The sequence below is a fragment of the Choloepus didactylus genome, chromosome 6 (genome assembly GCF_015220235.1).
Source record: "Choloepus didactylus isolate mChoDid1 chromosome 6, mChoDid1.pri, whole genome shotgun sequence".
In the NCBI taxonomy this organism is placed as follows: Eukaryota; Metazoa; Chordata; class Mammalia; order Pilosa; family Megalonychidae; genus Choloepus; species Choloepus didactylus.
This window is the reverse complement of record NC_051312.1, coordinates 133,808,122-133,834,292: the sequence shown is the minus strand read 5'-3', so window position 1 is coordinate 133,834,292 and position 26,171 is coordinate 133,808,122. Positions and strand designations below refer to the sequence as shown.

At 52.9% G+C, this 26,171-nt stretch overlaps 2 protein-coding genes across 8 annotated transcripts in view; both read left to right on the top strand.

The window, feature by feature from the left end:
• The window catches only part of FXYD6 (FXYD domain containing ion transport regulator 6), a 32,770-nt gene extending 24,001 nt beyond the window's left edge, over positions 1-8,769 (top strand). The window contains exons 2-8 of the mRNA XM_037841608.1: positions 2,954-3,016; positions 3,616-3,654; positions 3,780-3,854; positions 4,431-4,467; positions 5,210-5,259; positions 5,769-5,819; positions 7,520-8,769. Coding sequence (XP_037697536.1) covers positions 2,954-3,016; positions 3,616-3,654; positions 3,780-3,854; positions 4,431-4,467; positions 5,210-5,259; positions 5,769-5,797 — 293 coding nt within the window. The 3' untranslated portion in view covers positions 5,798-5,819; positions 7,520-8,769. The remainder of the gene's footprint in view (positions 1-2,953; positions 3,017-3,615; positions 3,655-3,779; positions 3,855-4,430; positions 4,468-5,209; positions 5,260-5,768; positions 5,820-7,519) is intronic.
• A 5,440-nt stretch (positions 8,770-14,209) lies between these two features.
• On the top strand, positions 14,210-25,669 carry FXYD2 (FXYD domain containing ion transport regulator 2). Of its 7 annotated transcripts, none has more exons than XM_037841605.1 (6): positions 14,210-14,625; positions 17,820-18,046; positions 22,608-22,646; positions 24,309-24,342; positions 24,495-24,525; positions 24,785-24,989. In XM_037841605.1, the coding sequence occupies exons 1-5, from the start codon at positions 14,390-14,392 to the stop codon at positions 24,517-24,519; spliced, it is 561 nt and encodes a 186-aa protein (XP_037697533.1). In that variant the 5' UTR covers positions 14,210-14,389; the 3' UTR covers positions 24,520-24,525; positions 24,785-24,989. The 7 variants fall into 7 exon arrangements, with proteins under 7 accessions (XP_037697533.1, XP_037697529.1, XP_037697528.1 ...); XM_037841601.1 differs by lacking the exons at positions 14,210-14,625; positions 17,820-18,046 and adding exons at positions 14,644-14,938; positions 21,067-21,228 and having other exon boundaries at positions 24,785-25,669; XM_037841600.1 differs by lacking the exon at positions 14,210-14,625 and adding an exon at positions 22,802-22,876.
• Positions 25,670-26,171: the final 502 nt, after the last annotated feature.

Sequence of the window (26,171 nt, the reverse complement as noted above, 5' to 3'; positions counted from 1 at the left end):
GAGGGATAAAGGCTTAAATCTAAAAGACAAAACTTTAAAACTTTCAGAAGAAAATTCTTTCTGATCTTGGGGTGATAAAAAGTATCTTACACAAGACACAGAAATCATTACTTTCAATTACATTAGAAGTAAGAAATTCTGTTTATCACAAGACACTATAAAAACAAGTGAAAAGACAAGCCACCAATTTGGAGAAGATATATGCAATACCTAAATGGCAAAAAAGTTCAGTATACAGAATAAGAAATGAATAATAAAAAAAGACAACCCATTTGAAAAATAGGCAAAAGGCAAGAAAGACATATCACTGATGAGGAAACTGAAATGGCAAATAAACAATCTTAAGTCATCAAATTAAGACCATATGTTACACCTTGAATATTGGCAAAAATTCAGATGTGTGCCAATGCCAAGTATATATAAGGGAACAGTTACACGCAGCTGGTGTAAGGTCGACAATTTGCATACTATACCAGTGATTTCACCACCAAGCATACCTCTAAAGCAATTTTTCAAACTGCCAAGAATGACTGTGAATGGCCTAACTATCATATTTTAAAAAGAAAGCATAGTAAGATAGAAAATAGAGTGCGTCACCCAGAGCTAGGGCAAGCCTTGTTCTTTGACACTGTTTCTTGTATATGTGAATATAAGGTTGTGCTGGGCTGTAGGGTAACATGCATGTCTTACTAGAGTACTGGTCAAAAGAGTTTAAATTTAGTGCCCTAGGAACTCTTGCACCGGCACCCCAGGCAACATGCACAAAAAGTGTCCCCAACTGCATTGTTCCTAACAACACAAAACTGCAAACAGGCCAAAGGTCCATGGACAGGAAAATTGGCCAACACGTGATCATTTACCTGCATGGTGGCATATTACACATGAAAATGAATGATCAATGGTTGCAGGTAATAATACAGATCAATCTTAGAAACAATGATAAATCTGAGAAACATAATGTTTAGCAGTAAAAACAAGTCCCAGAGGACTGTAAATAGCCTATAATTATGAAACTCAAAAAAAAGCTCCACTAAAAATACATTATGTAGATTTTCATATGTATGTGATAAATGCATTTTTTAAAAAGCAAGGCTCATGTCCATACAACAGAGTATTAATTATTTAGCCATAAAAAGGAATGAAGTCCAATACATTCTACAACATGGATGGACTTTGAAAACATAATGTGACATAAAAGAAGCCAGAAACAAAGGGACATATATTTTGTGATTCCGTTTATATAAAATGTCCAGAATAGGCAAATCCATAGAGACAGAAAGCAGATTAGTGGTTCCAGGGGCTGGCAGGAGAGGAGAATGGGGAGTCACTGCTAATGGATATAGGCTTTCTTCTTGGGGTGATGAAAATGTTCTGTAATTAGTGGTGATGGATGCACAATTTTGTGAATACACTGAAAACCACTGAACTGTACACTTTAAAAGGGTGACTTTTGTGATACATGAATTATATCTTAAGTTTTAAAATTTTTAAAAAGAAGAGTAAGGAGTTGATTTCAAATATATAGTTACCCCAATAGAAAGATACATTCTGGCTCCCCAGAGGAGGAAGCTGGGGGGTGGGTTGGAGGAAAATGCAGGTAAATACAGCAGTATTTGTAAAGTTCTGGTTTTTAAGATAGATGTTTATGGCAGTTTATCTAATTACTGTGCTTCATTGTATATGTGTGTTATATATACTTTTACACATTTAACACATAATGCCAAATTTCAAAGAATTAAAAATATTAAATGAGAGAGCATCCGAAGCAAATTCCCCTTAGGGAACACCCCTACTGCCATTGACAAATGCCTTTTGAATGCTTCTCTGAGCTCCAGGGGTGTGAACTGGGCTCTGGATGCAGTTGTTCTGCCCCCTGGTGGCTGAAAGGTGCAGGGCAGCTGGGGCTGCTTGCCCAGGATGCCCTGGGCCAGGGGTGATGCCTCAGAGCAGGGCTTGCATGGCACTGGCCACTAGTCAGATAGATGTCCAGAGGGAGGGTTCAGACCGCTGCCTGTCACCCCACTTAGGAAAGAGCAGAGGGCCTGGGGCTTTTGGGGTTCCTTTCCCTTTTTGCTCTGTGGCTTTGTACCCTGCTCCTTTCATTCTAAGAATGGGGTATGTGTAATTCCACTGAAATCCATCCTGGGGTAGGACCCCCCCCCCCCAGCACTGCCTTCTGCTCCCCCTAGCTGGCCCAGCCTGGGGCTGCCCATCTAGGGGCAGGGGACGGGGTATGAAAGCCTCAGGCATCCTCTTGGGAAGGGGAGGCCAGGCCTGATGCTCAGGGACCCCTTCTCTGAGCTCTTGTTGTTTAATCAGACCACCCTCCTGCAGGGTTGCAGAAAAGGCGAGAATATGAGGGGCAAGAATATGAGGGGACATGGTCAGCATTTCAGGGTACAGTACACAGCAGGTGACCCTCTCCAATGGGCTGGCTGGACCGAGGGGCAGTGGTTTACCTGCCCCATTTGATCTGATCTGAAGAGGAGCTTCTGGCAGTGGATGTGACTGTGGGGAACCGGTTCAGAATGTTCCAGGCTCCTTTATGAACTAGAGGTGGTTGCGGAAGGGTGCCCAGGAGAGAAGGATGCAGATGAGATCCTCCCCAAAAGCCCTCGATCTTGCAGCCTTAGCAACAGAGAGGGGGTGCAGTGGAGAAATTGCTGAGCTGGGTGAGGCTCTAGTCACTGCTCCTTGATACTGCAAAGTGGGGCTAAGAATCGTGCCTACTAATTGCATGAATTCAATTGTATTAATTGAATTAATGCATGCAGAGCACTCGTAAGAGTTCGATAAATGTTGACTGCTTCTGCTTCTGTGCTGGTTGTTTGAACTCTGGGGGTGTTGGGAGTGTTCTGAGCACAGCAGGGATTAAACTCCACTCTGGTCAGGCTGATGGTTGGGGTAAGAGCATCCTATCCAGAGAATCCCTTTCTCCCCATTCTGTCCCCAGACACCATGGAGGTGGTGCTGATCTTTCTCTGCAGCCTGCTGACTCCTGCAGTGCTGGCCAGTGGTGAGTACCCCTTCTGGCAGAAGGTTCTGGCCCTTTGAGACATTTAGGTTGGGGGAGGGGGTCTCCTGGGTTCTTCATCTCTGGCCAGGGGCTCCTCCCTTTAGTTGGCTGAGAAAGCCCTAGATGGCAGCAGTTATTCACTGATCCTAACCCAGCCTGATCACCTTTGCCCACAGGGGTCCAGCAATGTCCCATTTCGGGCTATGGGACTGAGCCTGGGAGTCAGACCTGCACATCAGTCTACAGACTGTAGTTAACTGGCCTGATGAAAGTTGCTTGTCCTCTCTCGGTCTCAGTTTCCCCATCTGTACAAGGGGATAACAGACCCCATCTTTGGGGGGTGGCATGAGAATAAAAAGGGGCAGTAAATGTGGAGGTATGTGAACCTAGACTCTCAGCTGGGGCCCTGAGCTGTACCTCCCCTTGGCCCCAAGGCTGGCCGTAACAGGCTGGCCAGCCCTTTGGTGCTTCTTTAGGTAGCTGTGCTCAGTGGGCCCCAAGAATCCCTGTGGGGAGTGGAGTCTTGAGGCTGCTTGTGGTAGTTGGGAATAAGATATGTGAGTGCCTTCCTCTTGACTGTGTTTGTTTGTTGCTTGCAGCAGCTGAGCAGGAGAAAGAAAAGGACCCTTTCCATTATGGTGAGCCGTGGAGGCATCCCTGGCTGGGGGTGGGGAGGAGGGGCAGCCCCGACCAAGGGAGGGACAGACACCCTCTCCCTGGCTCCTCTCCTCCCTCCATCTCTCACTCTTGGCTCCCTCGGCAGACTATCAGACCCTGAGGATTGGTGGATTGGTGTTTGCCGTGGTCCTCTTCTCGGTGGGGATCCTCCTTATCCTAAGTAAGTTTTGTTCCTTCATTCATTCCAGGAGAGCAGTGACTAAGGAGCTAAGCGGGTGGAGAACAGAGTAAGAGCCTGATCTCTCTCTGTCCCTGAGGAGGGGAGGACACTGTCTGTTCTCCTCATATCTCCAAGACCTAACGCAGGGCTGGGCAGATAGTAGGTGCTCAATAAAGCAGTGAAGCATGAACAGAAGAAATGTTAGATTAAAAGAAACACAGATGAGAAAGAGAGGCAGGGTGAGGTGGTGCCGATCTGGGCAGGCATGAGTTGGGGAGTCATGAGAGATGGGGATGGGTGTGGTCCATTTGCTTTGCCCATGTGAGCCTGGTCTGCACAGAGCCTCCTGCACGTTCATGACCACCTGGTCTGCAGTGATGAGACCACCGGGGCTGTCCTCAGCAGAATGCTCCTGCACCCTAGGCTTGCCGCTTACAGGTGTGCAAGCTGTGCATTGCCATGTTCCAGGGGTGCCATTTATGTTGTCCCACAGCCTGCACAGACTCCTGGGGCAGCACTGCTGCAACCCCTGAGCTCATGCAGGGAGCATGACCTTGGCGGTTTCTTTGCTTTCAGGTCGGAGGTGCAAGTGCAGTTTCAATCAGAAGCCCCGGTAAGGAAACCATGGCTATGGCCCTCTGGGCTGGCACTAAGGGGGGACATGGAGGGTCTCCTGGTGGGTGACCCCCAGTGGGTGCTCTCTTGGATTCTTCTCTTGGAAATGGCATGTGTGTTGGGGTGAGGGTGGAAGTTTGAGAAATGCCAGACAGACTTTGGGGGCAAAACATTGAGGATTAGCCCATCCTTCTCTCTGCTGATGCACATGGGGGTAGGGTAGGTGGGAAAGAAGGTGCTGGAATCTGTCTGGAGGCCCTTGACACAGTTGGGTTTGAGAGCAGGAAGCAGAGAGCCTCATGGCTCCCCATGACATCCATCTCCTCTCTGCAGGCCTGTGACATTGTCCCTCCTCTCACCTGCTCATTCGGCTCTTTGAGCTGAGTAGAGACTTGGTGTCCCTTTCATTTATCCTCCCACAATCCCTAAATCCACTCCAGCCAAGAGGGGCTCTGGACATCAGCAATCCGAAGGCTGTGGGCAGACCCACCCCAAGACCCCACGGGGCTGGAGACCGCCCTTTCCGGGTACTTAGTTCTGTCCAGGGCCATCCCTGAAGGGTGCCCGCAAGTTCCTGCTCATGCTGCCCCTTGAGTCCCACCTCCCCTGCCCCTGGCGCCCCAGAGTAGAGAATGCTCAAGGCTCTCAGGGCTTGGAGGGGATGATCACAGGTCACAGGGGCATCCGTCCCCACGTACCCCAGAGCCTCTGACAAGGCCATGCGTTGCTTCCTCTCACAGGGCCCCGGGGGGCGAGGAAGCCCAGGTGGAGAACCTCATCACTGCAAACGGTAACTTTCCATGACCACTTGCCCATACGGAACTGGGGGAATGAGAGACGGTCCTCTGAGGCTCAGGGAGGGACTGCTGCCAGGTGCCTTGGCCTCCCCAGGGCCGGCCAGGCCTGCTGCCAAGGTGCCAGGGGAGGGGACCGCGCTCCCCACACCAGGCTGCTGCTATAACAGCCACAGTTTACTGAGCATCTGCTCCATGTCAGGCACTGCACAGAGTGCTTTACCAACGTCCTCCCCTTTGCCCTGCACAGAGCCCCAGGAGGTAGGTGTCACCTTCCACATTTATCGGGTGCTCTGGAAGCTCAGGGGGGTTAAGTTACATGCCCAAGCTCCTGCAGCAGCAAACAGCAGGACAAGGATTTGCACCCAGGTCTGTCTGACTAAACCCCATGCTCGTCACCAGTTTGATCTCCAGGTCAGGGTCCCCCAGAGTCACAGCTGCCATAGGGGGTGGCTCACCATGATGAGGGCTTTGCTCATGATGTCTGTCCTGTTTTCCTTTCTAGCCACCGAGCCCCAGAAAGCAGAGAACTGAAGCGCAGCCCTCAGGTGGGAAGGTGAGATGCTCTGCCTGTAACCATCTGCTACTGCCATCACCTCCTCCCTCGAGGCTGGGCCTGGGCCAGGAGGGGCCCTGGGAAGCTGGGGGAAGGAGGGGTTTGGCGCAGCTTTTACAATAGCTGCGTTCTCAGGAGCCCTGTGTCCACAAGGGGCGATGGACGGGCCAGGATGCACAGCTGAGGTGCCCCGTATGTGTGCACAGCAAGAGGTTGGAGAACAGGGCTTCTGCACAACCTGCTGGCCAAGGTTATAGGGTGTCGTCCCAACTGCCACGTGGCCAGGACTTGGGAGAAAACCAAGAGTTAGGGGAACACTCCTAATGCCAGAGCCTCAAAAAATAGTTACTTTTAGTGATGATTCAGAAAGTACCTTTGGGTCACTTTTTTTTTTTTTTCCATTTTATCATGAAACTTTCCAAACTTACTCAAAAGTAGGGAGGAGTATAATGACTCTCCCTCCCATACCAGCGTTACCAGTTATCAGCATTCAGGGTCACTGCTTGCAGTATATTGTCACTGGTCCTTGTTGGAGGTACAGGTGAATAATAACCGCTGAATGCTTTAGAGTTTTTGAAGTGCTGCCACGCACACAAACTCTCGAGTCTGCCAGGAACACTAAGAAGTGAGTAGGACAGGTGGTGTTTATCCCCACTTTATAGATGAAGAAACTGAGTTCAGAGAGAATTTCTAGCCATATAGACAGTAAGTAACAGACTGCAACTTGAACTCATGTCTTCTTGGCCATAGTTTAGTGCCATTTTCCCTACCACCCTCTGTCCTGTCTAACTTTATGACACACTCCAGCATATTCTGAGGGGGATAAAAATCAGCCTTCTTTCAGCTCTCTTCTGCCTTCCCTTTTTTAAATTCTCTCTCTATATAAGGTATAATATACAGGTATATAACTTTATCCTAAATTGTAAGTTAAAGGAGACTTCTGGATGATAAATGCCTGATACACCTGCTTTTAGTGTCATAAACTCATGTGCTTGTGCAGCATTTAAATTATTTTCTAAGTGCTTTAAATCCTCCTAACAGCCGGTGGGTGGGCAGAGCAGGCTACATTATATCCAACTTGTAGATGAGGCTCAGAAACGTGAGTGCTTTGCCTGAGATTGAGGTAGTGGTAGAACCCCATCTGGGATGCAGGTATCTTTTGTGGCTTGCTGCCCCATCCACTCCACTGCAGCTGGCAGTCAGGACCGAGAATCTGGGGAGTGGTGTGGGAAGAGTTCTCCAGGGAGGCAGCCTTGAGCTAGGAATTGCTTTTTTTCTTTCCTTTTCTCCCTCCCCTCCCCTCCCTTCCCCTCCCCTCCCCTTCCCTTCCTGTCTAGGGCTTCCTCAGAAACCTTTTCCTCCCAGGTTTCAAGACTGTGAGCAAACATTGAGGTGTCCTCAAATGGAATCCCCAGGTTTAATGTTTCCCTTTCCACGTCTACCAGGGTTTCAACCTACCTAGAGGAACCCCTTCCCCGAGGCCCACCACTCCTCTGCCTTCTCCTTTCCTTGCACCCTCACAGCTCATCCTTCTTGCTCCTTCGGGGTTTAGATCAGGTGTCATCTCAGCTGTTATCCCAGGCGTGCAGTGGGCTGAGCGGCTGTGTTAACGGTGGGAAGGGGAACAGGTACGGCTCTGGAGAGGAGCCAAACCTTTCTGAGTTTTCAATTTTAAAAATGTAAACCATCTCCCTCCTCAGCCTCCAGAACCTGAAGGCAGCTGCTTGATCCTTTAGATGCAAATACTGATGCTTAAGAAAACTGATCACTTCAGCAATGGATTTTTCCCCAGGAGAAGCCAAGAATTTATGTGTCCCCCCACCCCGCCTTGTCCCCCCAACACCAGCCCTCAACTTAATGATGCAACTAACCCTTGCCTCCCCCACCCCCAGCCTACGGTCTCGTCCAGCTCCTGTGACGTGTCTGTGTGTGTGTGTGTGTGTGTGTGTGTTTGACGACTGTGGTGTTAGTGGCTATTTGTCCGTGGCTGATGTTGTGTTAGTGAACTGTGGACTCTCTCTCCTGGGCAGGAGTGGAGCCGTGCCGCCAGCAGCTCCCCTCTGCTCCCTTCTGGCCTCCATCACCTGCTCCTAGGAGTCTGCTTTTTCCCTGGGAGATCAGTCCCTTCCTTCTCTGGATTTGGGGGGGGGGGGGTGTCAGGGTAGGGGGTGTCTAAGCATCCCGGGTCTTGGGAAGGTGTGTGTCACCTTCTGTTCCATTCTTCACGGCCCCTCTTCCCTCTTGTACAAGAACCTCACTCCCAGAGGCCACCTTGACCCAAGTCTGTTCTTAGGGTGTCTATGAAATTGGAGATTCAAAACAAGAAGCTGCTGAGCCCCAGCTTTGCCTTCAGGCAGGCTGTGTCCCATCCAGGGTCATTTTCCTCCTGGGGGGCTCCCTTCACAGAACCCCCTTCTGCCAAGCCCCCTTGCAGGGCGGCCAGGGATTCCAGCCCAGGGCTTCCACTCTGCCCCTGGGGAACGCACCCAGTGCATGTCTTCTCAGCAATAACCCCGGGGCTCTGGAACCCTGCGCCCCTCCCCGGCCTTCCCTGCTTCTAGGGTCCCAATCTGTAGCCCGTCTGCCTGAACTCAGACTCCTGTCCCTGAGGCTGGGTCTCCAGTGGGCAACAGCTGAGCGCGTCCCATTCTCGGGATCCTCTGCTCCTGGGTCCATGCCCCTCTGACAGGGCAGCAGTGGCAGCGGTGGCCCCTGCGCCCCTTGTGCCGCCTGTCAGTGGGCAGAGCAAAGAGAGGGTGGCGATGCCACTGGGTGGGGACGCCGCTCCCTGTGCCCCGCTGCCCAGGGAGCCGCGAGGGGTGGACAGTCGTGCAGAGGGGAAATTCAAGCCAGTTCCCACCCTTACTGCCCTGCGTTCTCGTGGAAACTAACCAAACCATCCGCTGTGACAGGACCGCTGTTCTCTGTATTGTGATCTAGCCTCTCAAAAGAAAAAAAAAAAAGGAATAAAATATCGTTTGTTTCCTAGTGGCTCTGAGATGTTTTACTTTCCGTAAAAAAAAAACCAACCAACCAAACAAAAAACAAACAAAAACAAAAACCTTGCACGTTTGCTGGTTTGCTGTACTTACGGCACTTAAAGGGTCAAAGGGACTGTCCTTGGTCAGAGGAAGGAAGTGAAGATGGAGGCATCAGCTGTGGTAGCTTCCTGCTTATTTCAGCTGTTTGCGCAGTAAGCGTCTCCCCTGTGCCTGTCTCTTCCTTCCCCTTCCTCTCCCCTTCTTTACCCTTACCCCTCCTCTCACCTCTTCCTCCTACCCCTTCCCTCCCTAGCCTTCTTCCTTCCCCTCCATCCCTATGCCCTTTTCCTCTCTCTCTCCCCTCCTCCCCCTGCCTATGTCCTCCTTCCCCGCCCCATCCCTCTCCCTCCTCTCCCCTCCTCCATCCTTATGCCCTCTCTGCCTCCTTCCAATTGTCCTCCCCCTCCCTCTCTCCCACCTCCCCCCTCCTTCTCCTTTCACTCCTTTCTCCTCTGCCCTGGCTCCCCTCTTTCCCGCTTCCCCCTCCTCTATCCCTATGTCCCGCTCCACATTTCTCCCCCCTACTTCCCTGCCCTCCTCTCCCTCCTCCCCAGAGCACTGGGCCCAGATTCCATCCCCTGGCAAGACCTGTACATTGTGCACCCTCCTGGAGAGCGGACAGGAGTCACAGTGGCTTGACCATGTGGAAACCACTCACCGGCCTGGAGTAGAAGGTTCTACTCTTTCTCTTTGGTCAATTCTGGGACACCAGTCCAGGACCTAAAACAGAAGGGCTTGGATGAGTCTCTTAGGCAATGCTCAAAGTTCTTACCCTTTTCTTTCTCCCAAATTGAGCACCTGGGCCTCTCTGAAGGCTTCCAGGACTTTAGGGAGAATAAGTCCCTTCCTTTCTGTGCTCCTGTTACCCTTGGTTACCCTTTCTCATCACACTGAGCACTGTTTTCCTGTGATCCCTTCAGGGGCCAGGAAGGATGTCAATTTGTGAGTCCTTCCTGGTGACACACACAGTAAATAGCTGTGGGACGTGGGGGCATCAGGGAGTCCACCCAACACATTCTGGTTCAGTCTCTTAAAATGCGTCATTGGCCCCACGGCTGTGGGCGACTGCCTGGAGGTGCCCACTGGGCAGTCCCTGCCTCTCCCGTGCTTTTTCAGGAGATGTAATTCCCAGAGGACTAGGACTATGCCTTGTTCTAATAATGTCAGGATTAGGGTCCCCTACACCCTCTTAGGGCCCATCTAGGCTCTGCCGGTTGGGGGTCCAGCCACTCCGCAGCCACTGCTGGAATACAACATATCCCAACTTCTGCTCTTGCTTCTGCCTTCCGTTGTCAAAAAGACAGAGACTTGTAGTTGAGCTCAAGCTCAACATTGTCAACCCAGTGATCAGGGTGGTTAAAAAATCCGTGGTCACACTCAGACTTTGAAGTTAAGCCAATGGCCCGCATTCATGGAATGCTCATTAGGTAGCAGGTGATTTACGGGCCATACAGTAATTTCAGAGCATAACCAGATTAAGGCCCTGGAGGCCCCAGATGCACAAGAGATTGTGGTACCTCCCAGATACGTTATTAAGGGCAAAGCAAAACAAAACATTGAACTATAAAAATAAGTGTAAGGAAGTCCAATGGGGAGGTTCTGATTTTTCTAATAATTACGTCAATAATAGAGAATTATATCTCTAACGTCTATATAAAATAGCCATCCCTACTTGCCAGACTAAGCACCCACTTAGTTTTCCTCCTGGTAAGCCAGCATTATATCTGAGATAGGGAGGATATTGATATGTTGCAGATTCTCTTGAATAAATTTGTGGGTGATTTAGGGCCACCCAGCCGGGAGGTGGAGCTGTTGGGGATTGAATGAGCCCAGGCTGTCTGTCGTGAGAGCTCCTCATGGCACGCCAAACAGCCTTGCCTCTGATGCAGGAGAAGGCTGCTACTCACTGCAGGGGTGTGTGAACTGGGCCGGCGAGACTACCCCCCTTCAGGAATTAAACTAACTGAGTGTGCTCAGAGGAGGACAATGTGGTCAAGGAACAAGACACAACAGTCAAAGGCACTGACCATCAAAATAGTAATAATATCCACGCCCAGGTAAATATCCAAGACAGTTGAAAACAGGGACTGAAATGGATATTTGTACACCAGTGTTCATAGCAGCAGTATTCACAGTAGCCAAAAGGTGGAAACAACCCAAGTGTCCATCAGTAGATGAATGGATAAATAAAATGTGGTATACACATGCAATGAATATTATTCAGTCAAAAAAAAAAAATGCAGTGCTGATGCATGCTACAATATGGATGAACTTTGAAAGACTTGGATTGAATGAAATAAGCCAGATACAGATGGATAAATATTCTATAATTGCACTGAAATGAAATTGCCTAGAATATGCAAATTGATAGAGACAGAAAGTAGAATGCAGGTTACCAGGGACTGGGGTAAGGGTGGGAGATGAATGGGGAGTTACTGCTTAAAGTGTTCAGAGTTTCTTTTTGGGGTGATGAAAACATTTTGTAAATGGATGTGATGACAATTGCACAACACTGCAAATGTGATTAATGTCATGGAATTGTACACTTAAAAATGGTTAAAGTGGGAATTTTGTTATATATATGTTACTGCAATAAAATTCATAAAGAATACTTCTAATCAAAAAGCAGTAAAAGAAGCTAACATTTATTGAGCACTTATTATGTGCCAGACACTGGGCTAAGGAGTTTATATTCACCCACTCATTTGGAAAATTGATGGTATTTCTATTTTACAAGGAAGGAAATTGAGGCTCTGTGGGACATGCTTCAGTTTGCTCTGCAGGTGGCAAAACCAGGCCTGTCCAGCTGCAGGCTAGTCTCACTCTGTAGCTCCAGAGGACAGGGCTAGCCCCATCAGGTGGACATGAGAAAGAGGCAGAAGCTGGCTCTGCACAAGAGAGTCCTTTGTTCCCACTGTCATGATCATCTACAAACGGGGTGAGCTCCCCATCACTGGGAGCATTCAAGCTGAGGCAAGATGACCAGCTGATGGGATCCTCTAGGCAAGACGGCCTCAGAGAACCTACCTAGGAGGATCTTAGCATCCAGGCTCAAGCTGAGGAAACCCTCCCGTTTGCTAGGAGAGTCCTCTCCTGCCTCTCTGGTCTAGCTCCTCAAGATGAGGGGAGAAGAATCCAGAATCCAGGCATGGATTGCTGCTTAATGCATGTCTTCCTTCCGGACTGACACTCCATGAGGGCAGGACCACGTCTATGTGTTCACTCAGCCTCCAGATGTATGATGCTCATTTATATTTGCTATTTGGTTCTGCATAGCAAATGTAACTTGATTGAAGAGGAAAGTTGCCCTGCTGTGTCATTTCCCAGAAGAGAATGCTGAGTCCCTGGATTACAGTGAGCTCAGGTGTCCTGCACATTTCACCTCCCAAACCCTCACCTCATCCCAGGGATTCCAACCCAAAGATTTTCAAGTCTCTTTGCATAGAGGTGTTTGTATTACTTAAAACAATTATAAAAATATCAACCTGGCTTCTGCCCCGCCACCCCCCCCCCCCACTCCCTCTACCCTTCCTGCTGTGGTTGTCCCCAGCTCTCCATTTTTTGAAGGTTGGGGATTGGAACTTGCCAAATTGTTCTTGGAAGAGAGTCAGAGGCAGAGTGCAGGGAGGGCTGGGTGAGAGCGAGGGGGTGCCGGGCTGAAGCACACTCCAAGGTCTGCCCTCCCCAGGATCGCGGCCAGCAGGGGTGGGGGAGCTCTCCAGCTCTGTCTGGTTCACCCCACCTTGTCCCTGGCTGCTCTGCCTCACCCTGGTCCCAGTGCAGGAGAGAGAGGTCAGGTGTGTTTGCCCAAGCCAGGTGAGGGGCTGTGGAAATACCTGTCTCCAGGCCACAAAGAGGGGGGACGGCCGTCTCTCCCCATTAGTGTGATTCATTGCTGTCTCAGCTGAACTCCAGCAGGGGCAGAACCAGCCAGATCAAGCCAACTGGCTGTTGATTTAACAGAGCCAGCCCCAACCCCGTTGCACAACAGCAGGGCACTTGCCAAGGCAGGTGATGCTGCACCTGGGGAGGTAGGGGCTGCTGGGGGGTGGCCCCTGCACTGTCCACAGAGGGGCTCTTACCCCAGAGCCAGGCCTCCAGGTAGCCTGGCTGAGCAGGAGTTCAGGCATCTCTTTGTGCGTCCCTCATCTCTCTATCTGTGCGAATTTGGGCCAACCCCAGCATCTCTATCAGTTTCCTTCTCTGCAAAATGAAGTCCTCCCTAACCAGTTTTCTCAGTTATGAGCTCCAAGCAGAAAGAACTAGGAATATGATTTCCTGAGTCCTAGGGTAACTGGGCCTCTTGCTAGCTATGTAACCCTGGAAAAGCCACTTAAGCCTCAGTTTCCTCAGCTGTAAGATGGGTCAATCAAGATCTCTCTGTTACAATGGACTGATACCATGCACCTAAAAACACCTTGAAATTCAACACATAGGCATGATGGGATTAATATTTCTATGACTATCCATTTCCCTATCTCCTCTTTCTTTGGCGGCAGGGTTTTCCTTCTGTTAGACCTGGGCTCAAGTCTGATTTGTCCACACAGCACCTGTGTGACTTTGGCAAGCTGTCCACCTCCTCTATAAAATGGGTATCACAAAACTTGCCTCACTGAGTTATTGGGAGGAACAAAACAGATCTGGGAGGCAAGAGCTTTCTGAAAGCCCAAAAATGTCATGACATTTATGCCAGTGAGGACAAACGTTTAACAGATATCTAGGGGCTTCTGGCTTCTGCTGCATCAAAGCCCCTTTTTCCAGCTGTGAGCCAACACCAGGGGGAATTGATTTGGGGAGCTGCAGTTCTAACCACAGCCCCCTCAAAGCTCACAGAGGCTGCGCTTGATTAGACAATCTGTGATAGAAATGAAAGAATGGTTGCAAAGCCACTGGTAAGCCATCTGAGCTCCAGCCATGGAAATTCAGAAGAGGGTAGAGGAGCAGAACCAGAGCAAGGGGTGGGCTGCTGGGGGTGGGGGTGGGGGGTTCTCTCCAGAGAGGGCCAGCCTTGAGCTGCTTTTCAGAGGCCAGGAGGGATGTGGTTACTGGGAGAAGGGTGGCAGTGGGAGGGAAACGGCCTCTGCTCTAGCTCAAGGCCAGCTGTGAGTTGTAAAAGAAGTCAAGAATGCATTTATTTCTCTCCAAAGTATTCACCGTGGGAGAGGTGGGTCAAATGGGTTTGCCCTTGTCACCAACTCCTTCTGCTCAGGGAGGCAGTGCCTTGCTGCTGAGAGCACATTGCCCTTTGCCAGCTCTGCTGGGGCCATCTTGAAACCAACACTTAAGGAACTATGGGCCTCCCAGGGCCCACCTCCTCCCAGCCCCGCCTTATAAGACCCCAGTGACCCCGGCCGCCGTGTCCACAGTGGGAGACAGGGGCCAGCACTCTTCAGGCGCGGATCAGGCCTGCGAGCTGGTGCCTTCCTGCCCAGGGGCCACGAGTGCCAGCGGCTGAGGACAGGCTTGAGCTGGAGATCAGGGCTTTCTAGGGGCTTCTGGCTTCTGCCTCATTGAAGCCCCTTTCCGGCCATGAGCCAACACCAGGGGGAATTGATTTGGGGAGCTGCAGTTCTGACTGCAGCCCCCTCAAAGCCCAGGGCTAGTGGAGCTGGAAGGTCCAGCTTTTGCTCCCTTCCTCTCTTGCCTGCCTTGGAAAACCGGGGAGCCAAAGTGCAGCCCTCAGCCACCCTACCCCACAGACCCGACGTGGACTTAAGAGTCAGGGGACAAACAGAGGCCTGCTTGGGGGAGATGGGGACATTGAGGTAAGGTAACCAGGGGCATTGTCCCATGGGGTGTGACAGGCCCAGGAATTTGGTCCTGGTCCAGCTCAGGACCCCTTTCTGTCTCCCCTAAATCTCCTTGATCTCTGGGTCTTGAGGCCAACTGGAGAGCATGGCTAGATGCCCCTCTTTGGCTCCAGCCTGGAATAGTTAGGCAAGGGGCTGGGATTTGGGGGTCTTGGCCAGATCTACTGCCTTTCTTAGACAGCAGAGTAGTTGACCCCACGATCCTGGAAAGATTGGAAGAACAAGAACTGGGGCCAGCCAGCAGCAGGGATGCCACCATGCTGTTTGGGTTTGTATGGGGAGGAAAGGAGGGCAGGGCATGGGGTGCGGGCGGGGGGCCAGCAGAGAGCACCCTGGGGATCAGGGAGGGGAGGACGCTCTTTGCAGTGCCTGGTTTAGCAATCACCTGGGCCAGGGACTGAGCCGAGGGGAAGAGACTCCCATGAGTGGCCTTGTCTCCTGTGGGGTCAGCTTGGGGTGAGTGATAACAGAAGCTGGCATTTATTAAGAGTTTCTTTTGCTAAGCACTTCACCTACATTGTATCTGTTCCTACAAACACCCTGCAAGGTAGGTGCTATCAGCCCATTTTACAGATGGGGGCTCCTTTATCCCAGTGTCAGCCAGAAACTGACCACCCTCTGTCAGCTCAAGGAGGACAAGGAAGAAGGCGGCGGAAGGGTTAGGGTGAGTGAGGTGAGAGGGGCAGGACCTCTGCACTCTTAAAGCTCAGGCCTCGCCTGAAAGGGGAAAATGAGCATTTTCTGGAAACTGTCCCAGGGCTTGGGGAAGTGCAGTGGGGGGAGGAGAGGGGCAGGGATGGGATGCAAGAGGAGTGAGGGGACACATCCAAGAAGGACACAGGGCAGGATGTCAGTAGGGTGTTGGGACGGGGGACTGACCACCAGCTGTATTTCTGTGGGGGGCAAACGAGGTCTTGTCACCTATTGCAGGGCAGGTGGTGTCACAGAAAGGAGGGTGCATTAATTATGTCACCTCTCTGAGACTCACACTTAACAAAACTGAGTCCACTATATATACCAGACCCTGTTCTAGGCACTGAGGATCTAGAATGAACAAAGCAGACAAAAATCTTTGCTCTTTTGAAGCTTAAATTCTAGTTGGGAGAGAGACAAGAACAAGAGACATCAACTATAAAACATAGTGGATAATAAATGCTAAGGAAAAAAAAATGAAGCCGACAAGGAATTGCAGGGGGTGGGTGTGAACATCAGAAGGATCTTCTGAGTTGGGTCTATGAGGAAAGGCCTGAGGACTGTGTGGGTTTCACCAGAAAGCCCTCTGGGGGAAGAAGGAGCTGCTGGTGCAAATGTCCTGAGGCAGGAGTGTGCCTGGAGAGGAAGGGCAAGGGGACCAATGAGGCCGGAGCAGAGAGAAGGGGCAGGGAAGTCAGAGACAAGACAGAGAGGCTAAGAGGGCCCTTGTGGGACACAGAAAGGACTTTGGCTTGCACTCGGAGCTCTGGACGGGTGCTGAGCAGGAGAGTGAACCGTTTGTGAAGTGAGGGTGTTAGATGGGATGACCGTGGAGGCCCTTTCCAGTGAGTCAGTCTGGGACACAGGGTCTCCGTTTGGGGTGGAGGTGCCTTCCTTCAGAACTTTAGGGACTAGGGGAGGAGCAGAGTGTGTGTGTACATATGGGTGGGCTTTGAGCAGACATTTCCACTTTTCTGGGCCATTGATAATGTGTTTGGGCCAGGTAACCTTTAAAGTCCCATCTTAGCCCTGAGATTTATGAGCCTCCCCAAGGGCCAAGCTCAGGGAATTTTCCACTCAGCCACTCTGGGCTGTCTGGGAGTGCAGGTTTCTGCTTGGGGGTACTGTGATGGGGCCGATGTGAGCAGCTTGGCCACCGGGCAGGTTTGTGCCTGACTTGTGGGATGGTGGGGAAAGGAAAGGAATGAGAAGCCTGGAGTCAGGGCTGCCTGCTCAAGGCCCAGGATTGATCTCTGCCCATCACGGATAAGGCCGCTTGAGGCCTGTGTTTCTCCATTTTCTGAACATTTTTCAGCCCCGAGGAAGCTCTCCCTGGCGTCATTAGTCCTCCCCTCAGAGCAGGAAGGGTGGCTAAGGAGAGAGAGAGGTGAGTTGTCAGAGTGGCCCAGAGATGAAGGTCAGAGGCTGGGACCAGAGCCAGCACCCCCATACCCTTGTTCTCAGTGTTGTGGTTTGGGTTTGCTGTGCCAGGGCAGCCATGATGAACCAGAGGGAGATCCTGTGGTCAGAGTGAGCCCCAAAGAGGCTGTCACCAGGGTCCTTCCTCCCGGGCCTGTCAGAGGCTTCAGGGAGCAGGGACTCTGCCAGGCCAGGGTCTGGGCCTATGGTCCGCCCCCAGCTCCAGCTGGAAGTCAGGTTATCTGTGCCTGCCTTGGGAGCAGGAGAAGTGCTATCTTCTGGCAATTCCCCTCTGACACCAACTAGCAGCCCTCAGAGACCTCATTATGTGGCAAGTGTCTCTGGGGCCTCCGAAGTATCAAGAGTGGTGGGTCTGGCATCCCAGCCTGTGGTGAGTCACCGGGGCCCAAGTGAACCCAGTGAGGAAGGACAGGCTGTCATGGGAGCAGCTCCCATGCCATCTTCTGCTCCCAGCCCGGCAGCTCCTCCCCGTTTCTCTGCCCGACTTCCAGAATGACAGAGGCTGTGGCTGGTCCCCAGGCCCCCAGGCCCCAGCCCTGAAAAGCATTCACGCCCCACTTAGGGCAGCTTCCAAAGAGCTGCTGTGAATCTGTCCAGTGTCAGGGGACCCCCAGCTACAGAACTGGGGCTTTGGTGTGGCATATATCAAAGCCAAGGCCCAACTGGGATCCACCAAAATTCATCCAGCTCACCCCAGGGCTGGACAACAAAGGCACAACTGAATAGAGGCTCAGGGGACCCCACGTGCCCCACATGTCTCCCTCAGTCGCTGCCAACCCTGGGGGCTGGTGGGCGAGTCGGCACCCTGATCTTGCTGTTTCCAGCCCTGGCCAGGGCCCTTTGGCTCCCGGTGACCTTCACGGGGACCCTGGGCTGCCTAGAGGGTGCTGATCTGGCATCGAGCCTCTGGGGGAGCTGGCACCAGGGTTGGGGCATGGTTTGCTTTTCTGTGGTTTGCATCTTCCCCTTCCTCAGGTGCCTGGTGGAGGTCAGAGCATCGCACCCCCATCCCCCAGCTCTCACGTGGATCCCTTGTGCCAACCCGGCCTGGCAGGCAAGCACGAGGCAAAGGCTCCCTGGCCAGCCCCTCCTCCCTGGCTTTGTCTTTTCCTGGCTGTGGGCTCCGCCAAAGTGAGGAGGGAGAGCCACTCTCACCAGCCAAGCCCTTGGCAACCAGCACTCCATAGCTCTCTCCCATCAGTGGATGTGGCCACAGCTCCTGCCATGGACAGGTGGTACCTGGGTGAGTCCCCCTGGGCCCCGGGCCTCCACCTCATCCACCTTCTCAGGCTCTGAGACTGTGTCCCCTCCACCAGCTTTCCAGAAGTGCGGGAGAAGTAGAAACGAGGAGAGGCAGGGTTTCCCAGTGAGGAGTCCTGGGCATGCTATGATGCGGGTGTGGAACATCTCTGAGCTGGAAGAGCTGGGAAGACAACTGAGCTGCCTTGTCTGTCTGTCTATCCATCTATCCATCTCCAGGAACTCTGAAGCCAGACTGCTGGGTTCACATCTTGGTCTCCCCACTTCTGGCTTCCTGAGCTCGGGCAAGTTCACTTCTCTGTGCCCCCGTTCCTTCATTTATAAAATGGGGGTGATAATAGTGCTCACCTCATAGTGCTGTGTGAGGATTGAATGGATTAATTATTGTAATGTGCTTACATCACTGCTTCACACAGAAAGTTAAAAGATACAGCTGTCAACTTGCTTTCTCTAGCTCTCTTTATTTTCCTTGCCTGTTTATCTAGCTATTTCAATCCATCTGTCTCTATTATCTCTATCAATCATCTATCTCCTCTATCACCTATCTATCTATCTATCTATCTATCTATCTATCTATCTATCTATCATCTATCTAATTTTCCACCTACTTTTACGTCCCTCATATTCCAGAAAGAACCCAGGTGGCTTACATAGATAGATAAAATGCACTAAGTTAAGATAACAAGGTGGGGGCAGGGAAGGGGACCATTGTCTCTTGTGTGGAGAGTGGCAGGAGCTTTATTGGAAGATCTCTACAGATCTGGGCTTTCTAGCTCTGGTTTTGTCACTGTGTGTTTCAGGCAAGTCCCTTAACCTCCCACCCTCAGTTTTTCTGGCCTGTCCAGTGGGATCATGGCACGTTCTGCCTACCCCAGGGGCTGTTTCAGGGAGCAATCAACAGCCTCGTTTCCTTTATCTGTAAACTGGAGCTCCCATGGATTGGATGGGACAGTGCATGCTGAGGGCTCAGCAAAGGGGCTGGCCTGTGGTAAACCCTCCTTAGAGACAAGTTCTCATAATATTTTAGTGAATATGCATCGCTTGGCCCTGAAAGCAGAAGAAAGCTGAATGGGTGTCACGGCTCAGTCTGGGAAGCCAGGATGCACTCTCCTCTTAACCCAACCCCCGTGCTCACTCTCAGTGGAGAGTGGCTGACCTTCCTGCCTCCAATGACTAGTGATGAACAAAAAGCAATGCCTGTGACCTCTCCCATCAGCACAATAACAGTAATCCTACTCTTGCTCTAATGTTTACTGTGAACCAGGTCCCATGCTGTGCCCTATGCATGCATTGTCTCATTTTCTCCTTGCAACCCCCTATGTGGTGGGTGTGATTCCCATTTTACAGATGAGGACACCAAGGCACAGGGAACTTAAGTAACTTGACCAAGGCCATACGATGAGCCAGTGTTGGGGTCAGGATGTGAGTTCAAGTGTCAACCTCCCTGCTGCTGCTTGAGGAGGAGTCACTGATGGAGTCGTTCCTTTGAAAGGGAAAAACCCCCTTGGTGGACGCTGACCCCTGGCCTTGGCCTTTTTGGCTACCATTGGGCATCAGCCTCTTCTGGAGGCCAGTCAATTGGTTAGAACTCATCAGGGATCACACAGCACCCATGGAGAACAAGGCGCCGGGGTCCCTGAGGCTGGGGAGCCACAGCTGAGTGGGGAGCAGCGGGGGAGGCGTGGGGGAAAGCCCCTCCCTGGCTGTGTGTCCTTGTCAGCGTCCCTGTACCTCAGATGCCTCATCTGTAATATGGGGAAATACTACAAAGCCCAGCGAGGTGATGGTTAGGAAAGTGCTTTGCTGTCTCTACCAACCATAAAAGCAAGGTAGGGTCTCTACATTAAGAATCGGCCCCTTCCTTGAGCAGTCTAAAAGCACTGTGGAAAACCAGCAGGTAAATGGCCTGACAGCAAGGCCGAGGCCGAAGGGAGTGGACACTAATGGTTGCAGGAGTGACATGCTGGGGCGCCAGGGGAAGGGAGGCTAGCAGGGGTGACAGGAGCCCTCCTCACTGAGGTATGAGCTGCCAGACCTGGACTGTGGGGATGAACAAGGTGACCCTGGAAAGGGCCCTCCAGGTGAGCCAAGGCTTGGACAGGTGCACGCTGGGGACATGGTGGGAGCTGAGAGGAACAGAGGCATCTGGGGACCACTCCACAAAGCCTTAAGAGCTCAGCAAGAAATCAAAAGCCACAAAAGTAGCGTCCACAGTGGTGGGTCGGGGGGCCGCTGTGAGGGCTGGAGAGCTCTGTGCTCCCCAAAAGCTTCCCATGGGGCATACACTGAATATACTTTGGCACTTCCATTCCCCCATTCCCGCCACCCCAGCTGGTGGAAGAATTCCACCACCATCCTGCCCTCGCCCTTCTCTTTGGAAATTTCCTTTGGGAGGCTTTGGAAACTCAGCCAGCTCCCCCTGCCCCTGCCTCCCGGAACACCTCCTTCAGGCTCAGCAGGAGCCCCTCAGTCCTCACCAGGGCTTTTCTTGTGACCAGGGTAAATATTACCCGGCACTGTTAATGTTTAATGCCCCCACCCCATCCCCAGCCAACCCCTGCCAGACGCTCTTCCTGAAGCAAAGGCCACGGGAAGAGTTTAGCAGAGACAACCCTAGGCTGCTGGGAAGATGGGAGGGTTGTCAACAGATGATGGTGAGTGTGTGTGTGTGTGCACATGTGCATGTGTGTATGTGTGTGTGTCCATGTGTGTGTGCATGAAACTGGGGGCTGCCTCTGCTTGGGCCACTTTTGGAGGGGTGGGCTGGCCCCTTCTTCCCAGAGCCTCTTTCCTCTCCCGGCACCCCTGACTTCCAGAGTATCCAGCCTCTTTTCTAAGAAAATTTGCATTTTCTTAGAGGGGACCTTGACTTAACCTCAAAGAAATAGACTTGAATGGCAGAACTTCTGGCACCAGGTGGAAGCTGGTGCAGTGAGGGTGCAAGCTTCTTTCCTTAACTTTCTGGGACACACCTGTTTTGTTCAATGTGCAATGACCTTGCAGGACCTTCTGAACGCAGAGCAGGCAGTGGATGGGGGTCAGGCTGGGGAAAGAGTCCCTCAAGTTCAAGACACATTTTCAGAAGGGATCCTGTGAAGGGGCGACTCAGGCCTGGAGGCAATGGTATCTACTGACCACCCATTTTTTGAGCCAGATCTAGAAAAGGTGAGGGCTTTGGGTGGGGGAGAGCTACCAAATGGCTCAAGATGAGGTCAGGGAGGAGCCCTGGCACAGTTGGGGAGCCCTAGCTGGGGTCATTGTGGCTCTGACACTAACTCTCCGGGTGACCTTGAACACGACCTGACCTGAATCTGGGGAGGGAACCATGAAGGCCTTCTGCATGATGACGGGAGCCTGGGCCCCCTGCGGCCTCCCCGCGGCCTCTGGCCTACCTGACAGCCCCCCACCCCACTCAATATCCCCCCACCCCCCCACCCTGGCCAGAACCGCGTGCTGGCCCCTCCTTGCTTGGGGAGAAGGCCTGAGGAGTTAGCAACGGAGCCAGCGGGGGTCAGAGCCCAAGGACCCCCACTGCCCCGGGGCACAGTTCAGCTCAGCGTGGGAGGTGCTAACTTGCACATTCTTTCCCCAGTGCTAAAAAGGGGCTCAAATAGGGCAGGAAAGCGGGGCAGCCCTCAGTTTACAAAGCTGGAGGGCAGGACTGTGACACTGGCTGGCTGCTGAGCTGCTCCTCCTGTCGGGGTGGGAGAAAGCAGCACTAAGGCAGGCGGCAGGACAAGTTGACTTTGCATGAAAGGTCTCTGTCCTTCCTGCCCCAGAGGGTCAGCAAAAACAAAGGGGTGGAGCTCCTAGATTCTCAGCCACCATGTGCCTGGGTTTGAATGCCAGCTCTACCCCTTATTAGCCGTTTAACTGTCAGTAAGTTACTCGATGTCCGTGCCTCTGTTTTCTCATGGGCTATATCAAAATAGTAATAGTGCCTTGTAGGGTTGTTCTGATGACTAAATGAGTTAATATTTTATAAAGCTATTAGCCTGGCACATAGTAAGCACTGTATTAATGTTTGTTAAAAAAATTTGCCTCCTCCTGAGGATAGCAATACAGGAGAGTGGAAAGATTTTAGGAACTTGGGTTCAAGACCCAGTTCTGCCACCAACTTCCTTTGGGACTTTGTACAAGTCTCCAAACTGGACTTCTGTTTCCTCCTTCTGCTCAATGGATTTTAGCATTCAATTTAACTCATTCATTTATTTCACAAATATTTGCTAAACATCTTCTAGCTGATAAATTATTTGAAGGGAGGCTGCTGGAGTCAAATGAGAGATGCCTTTTTGGGCCTTTCCATCTGATGTCTGAAGGAAGGAGCCAGAAAGAACTGAGCCCTCCTGGAGTTGCCATATGGGGTCCCATGTTGACTGTGTCTAAAGCAGCTGGGGGTGGACCCCCAGCTCCTCCTCCCAGGGCTGCTCCTCATGGCCTCCCTCACCCACCCAGAGGCTTGGGAGGGAAGGACGGGGACGCCTGATGGGCCCCGTGTGTGCCACCCTCTGTGACTCCCCCACCCCCTCTGGTCCTCTTTGCAGGTGGCAGCTCCCACGAGAACGTGGACCCTTTCCACTATGGTGAGCCTGTCACCCCCACCCCCCACCCTGCCTGCCCCGCACGCACCCGTCTGCCGGGCACTGGCTCCCAGCCACTCCCAGCCCCATTTCCGGGTGGGTGGGTGGGTTCCAGGAGAGGTGCCCCACCCCTCCTCTCTTGCTCTCTCCTTCCTGAGACTACGAGACTGTCCGCAATGGGGGCCTGATCTTCGCGGTCCTGGCCTTCATCGTGGGGCTCATCATCATCCTCAGTGAGTGGGGAGGGCCTCGTGGTGTACGGGGGAGGGGGGAGGGCCTATCACTTTTCAAAGTTGCTGTGCACGCTGCTCCCCCAGGAGGAGGGGCCCTCTCAGCCCTTTGGAAGAGCCCAGAAGGGAGGAAATTGGATGCCCTGCTGGAGACAGGCATCTTGGGATGCCACACTACTTGCTCTTGACCGTATGGAGCGAGGGTCCCTCTCCCTCGAGGCACCCCTTGAGAACGCAGGAGGAGCTGTCAAGCTGGGGGAGCTGGCTCCTGTCTGTGGGGGTGGGGAGGGAGCTCCAGGGTCGGTGCAAAACCAGACAAGGGGAAGGAACCCATCTTTACCAAGCACCATCCAGGGACTCCTTTACACCTAAGCCCATTTAATCCTCTCAGCAACTTGGAGGGATGGCCACCGCTGTCACCGTTTCACAGGTGAAAGCCCAGACTCACCCCGAGAGATGCAATGACTTGCCACAGTCAATGAGGGGCAGAGCTGTGTTCAGCCAGACACAGGTGGGGCCACCCCCCAGCTGCTGGAAAGCAAGCATGGCCGGGGAGCAGGAGGCCTGGGCCCTGCTGCTAATTCGCTGAGGATCCTGAACTCCCAGGGCCTTGGTTTGTTCATCCCTTAAATAGGGATGATCCCACCCACTCACAGGGTGAGGGCACCCAAACACATGTGGCCAAGAAAATGCTTTGAGAAGGAGCCAGTGTAGACACCCAGTGTTCTGGGGGCAGGAAGGGTCCCTGTATAGCCCCAGCCCCAGCAGGCACACAGCAGATGCTTAATAAATGCTGGCTGACTTGTTTTGATGCAACCAGAAGAAACATACAGAAACACAACCAGTGAAAAGAAAACAAGTTATGTAGCAAATAGACCTCTGTGTCCTGAAATTCTAACACTCAGAATCAGGGTCACTCCACTGAAACGCTTTGGTCTGCAGGCATGTCTGGGTCCCGGTCCAGCTGTCAGCTCCCTGGGAGCAGCGCTGTGGAGTGGTTGTGCACACACGTGGGAGGCAGCTGGGCCCAAGCAGGGATCTTGTGTCTGTCTGGACTCACAACCTTCCTTTGCCAAGTGCTTATTGAGCAACTACTATGTGCCAGGCCCTGGGCAGAGGGCCTCACAAGAGCCAAGGCTCAGCTGCTGCTTTCAACATGCCCACAGTCCACTGCAATCAATGTAAACAGGAACTCAGCAAATGTTTGTTGATTGACGGAAAGACTGACCGGGGCTCTTACATGCTTATGGTCGATCCCCATGTGAAGAGAGAAATAGTCAAATGTGGCCTCCCAGATGAACACTGTGGTGGTGCTGGCAGGAGGGAGGGAAGAGAGCAGAGGGGCTCAGTCAGTCCTGGGGTGGGGTGGGAGAACAGGTCTCCTTGGAAGCAAGAGCTCGATGCAAACTAACTACCCTCCTATTCTGTCTTCAAGGCAAAAGATTCCGCTGTGGGGGCAATAGGCGTCGGTGAGTGCCTGTCTAGGGTAATGGATGGAGGTGGGTGGGGGGCAGGCAGGAAGGAGGGGCAGGCCCAGGAGGGGCCCCAACCTCAGGGATGCCCAGATTTACCTGTTCCCCACTGACTTCTAACCTCTCTTTTCTCCTTCCCCCATTTCTAGGCAAGTCATCGAAGATGAGCTGTAATAATAGGTACATTTGGGAGGGGAGAGGGGGTGTGCAGGGAACGGCTTTGGAGAAACAAGTAAGAGCTTGAGCCTGGACCACCTGTGAGCCAGGTGATCTGGCCCCACTGCGTGTCCTTAACTGAGGGCCAAGGCCCTGGTGTGGAGTGTATGATCAGGGAGGCCGCAGGGGATACCTGGAGGAAGGTCAGATGAACCAGGAGTGAAACAAAACTCCCTGCTCTCTCCCCACTCTCACAGCCCAAAGCCTGCCTTTGTCTTTTCAGAGTCGGCTGTGCCCACCCAATACTCCAGGGCCAGTGGCAAAGCCAAGGATGTGCCGTCTCCTGTAGCCCCTTGACCTGGGACCCCATCACCGAGAAGCTGTCGGTTGAAGGAAGCTTCCGGCTCAGCGGGCCCCCTGGGTGGGCCTCACCTCCTCCTGCCCAGTGCCACCCCCTGCTAATAATAAAGTCTGCTGCAGAAAAGGCTGCTCCCTTCGCCTGCCTTTCTCCCTCCCTCCATTCCTCCTGTAAGGTCCACAAACCTCGTCTCCAAGTTGGGGTGCAAAGACAGCCCTGCCTCCTGCAGCTTTCAGTTACTTGCTCAGGCGCCCGTCTGCCTGCTGAAGCAAGGAGCCCGGCATCCCCATCCTGGGCTCTGAGCCCCGGGGCAGAGGACTCCGTCTGGCTTCCGAATGCGAGACAGAGAGGGCTGGGGAGTCCCAACGCACAGGAGTTCTAGGCCGCCGGTGCCTCTGTGTCACTGCCACAGGCACTGGGAGCTGCCCCGCCTGGGGGATGCTGCAGAGACCCCTGGACTCCCAACACTGAGGCCCTCTGTGCCACGTTCGTGTGCTCTGACATGTTCCCCAAGGGCACCCCCAGCTGGGGGTTGGGCCTGGGGGACCCTGCAAGAGCTGGTCGTCTGCCTCTCACCCTCCAGAGCCTGGTGCCGAGCCCAGGCCACCCCTTTTCCTCTCTTGGGGCCAGGGGACCCCGCTTGGACCCACCCCACCCACATAGCTGTGTGCTGGTGTGGTTAACCCCAGGGCCGGGGGCAGGGACTGGGCAGTGAGGTCAGGTCGGGCCACATCCTCCTGCGCCCCCTCCTCCGTCCATTCAGCAAGGACCCATCGGGGACAAAGTCAGGCCGAGAAGGCGTCGGGTGCCCCTGGGGCCCGCGTCATGGTGAGGCCAGCGGCCTCGGGGGCGTTTCTGCAGTGGAGGGAGCCCATCCTCCCTCCGCCCTCCCCTGCGGAGGCCCCTTCTGAGGATCAGCGGGATCGTGGTGCCACCTGGTGTCGGCGTTCTCCTCTGGGTCTGTGCGCCCTGAGAGGGGGAGGCAGGCGAGAGCCGGCAGGGGGACCAGGTTCCTGGAGTTAAATGACCAGGCGTGTGTGGAGACACTGGGGCGTGTGTGTGCCAGCTGGGCAGGGGGGTGTACTGGGGCAGGGGCAGAGTGGGCACCCTTTCTTGAGAATTCTGCTCTTTGTCCTAATCCGCTGACCCCAGGCCCTGAAAACCGCCAACCCATCAGAATCACAGAACGCTTGAGTGGCAAAGGTCCTTAGAGACCAAATCAGACAACCTGCATTTTATAGGCGGGGAAACTGAGGCCCAGAGAGAGGAAGTGATTTGTCCAGGGGTTTCAGGGCTGGAACCCAGGACCCCG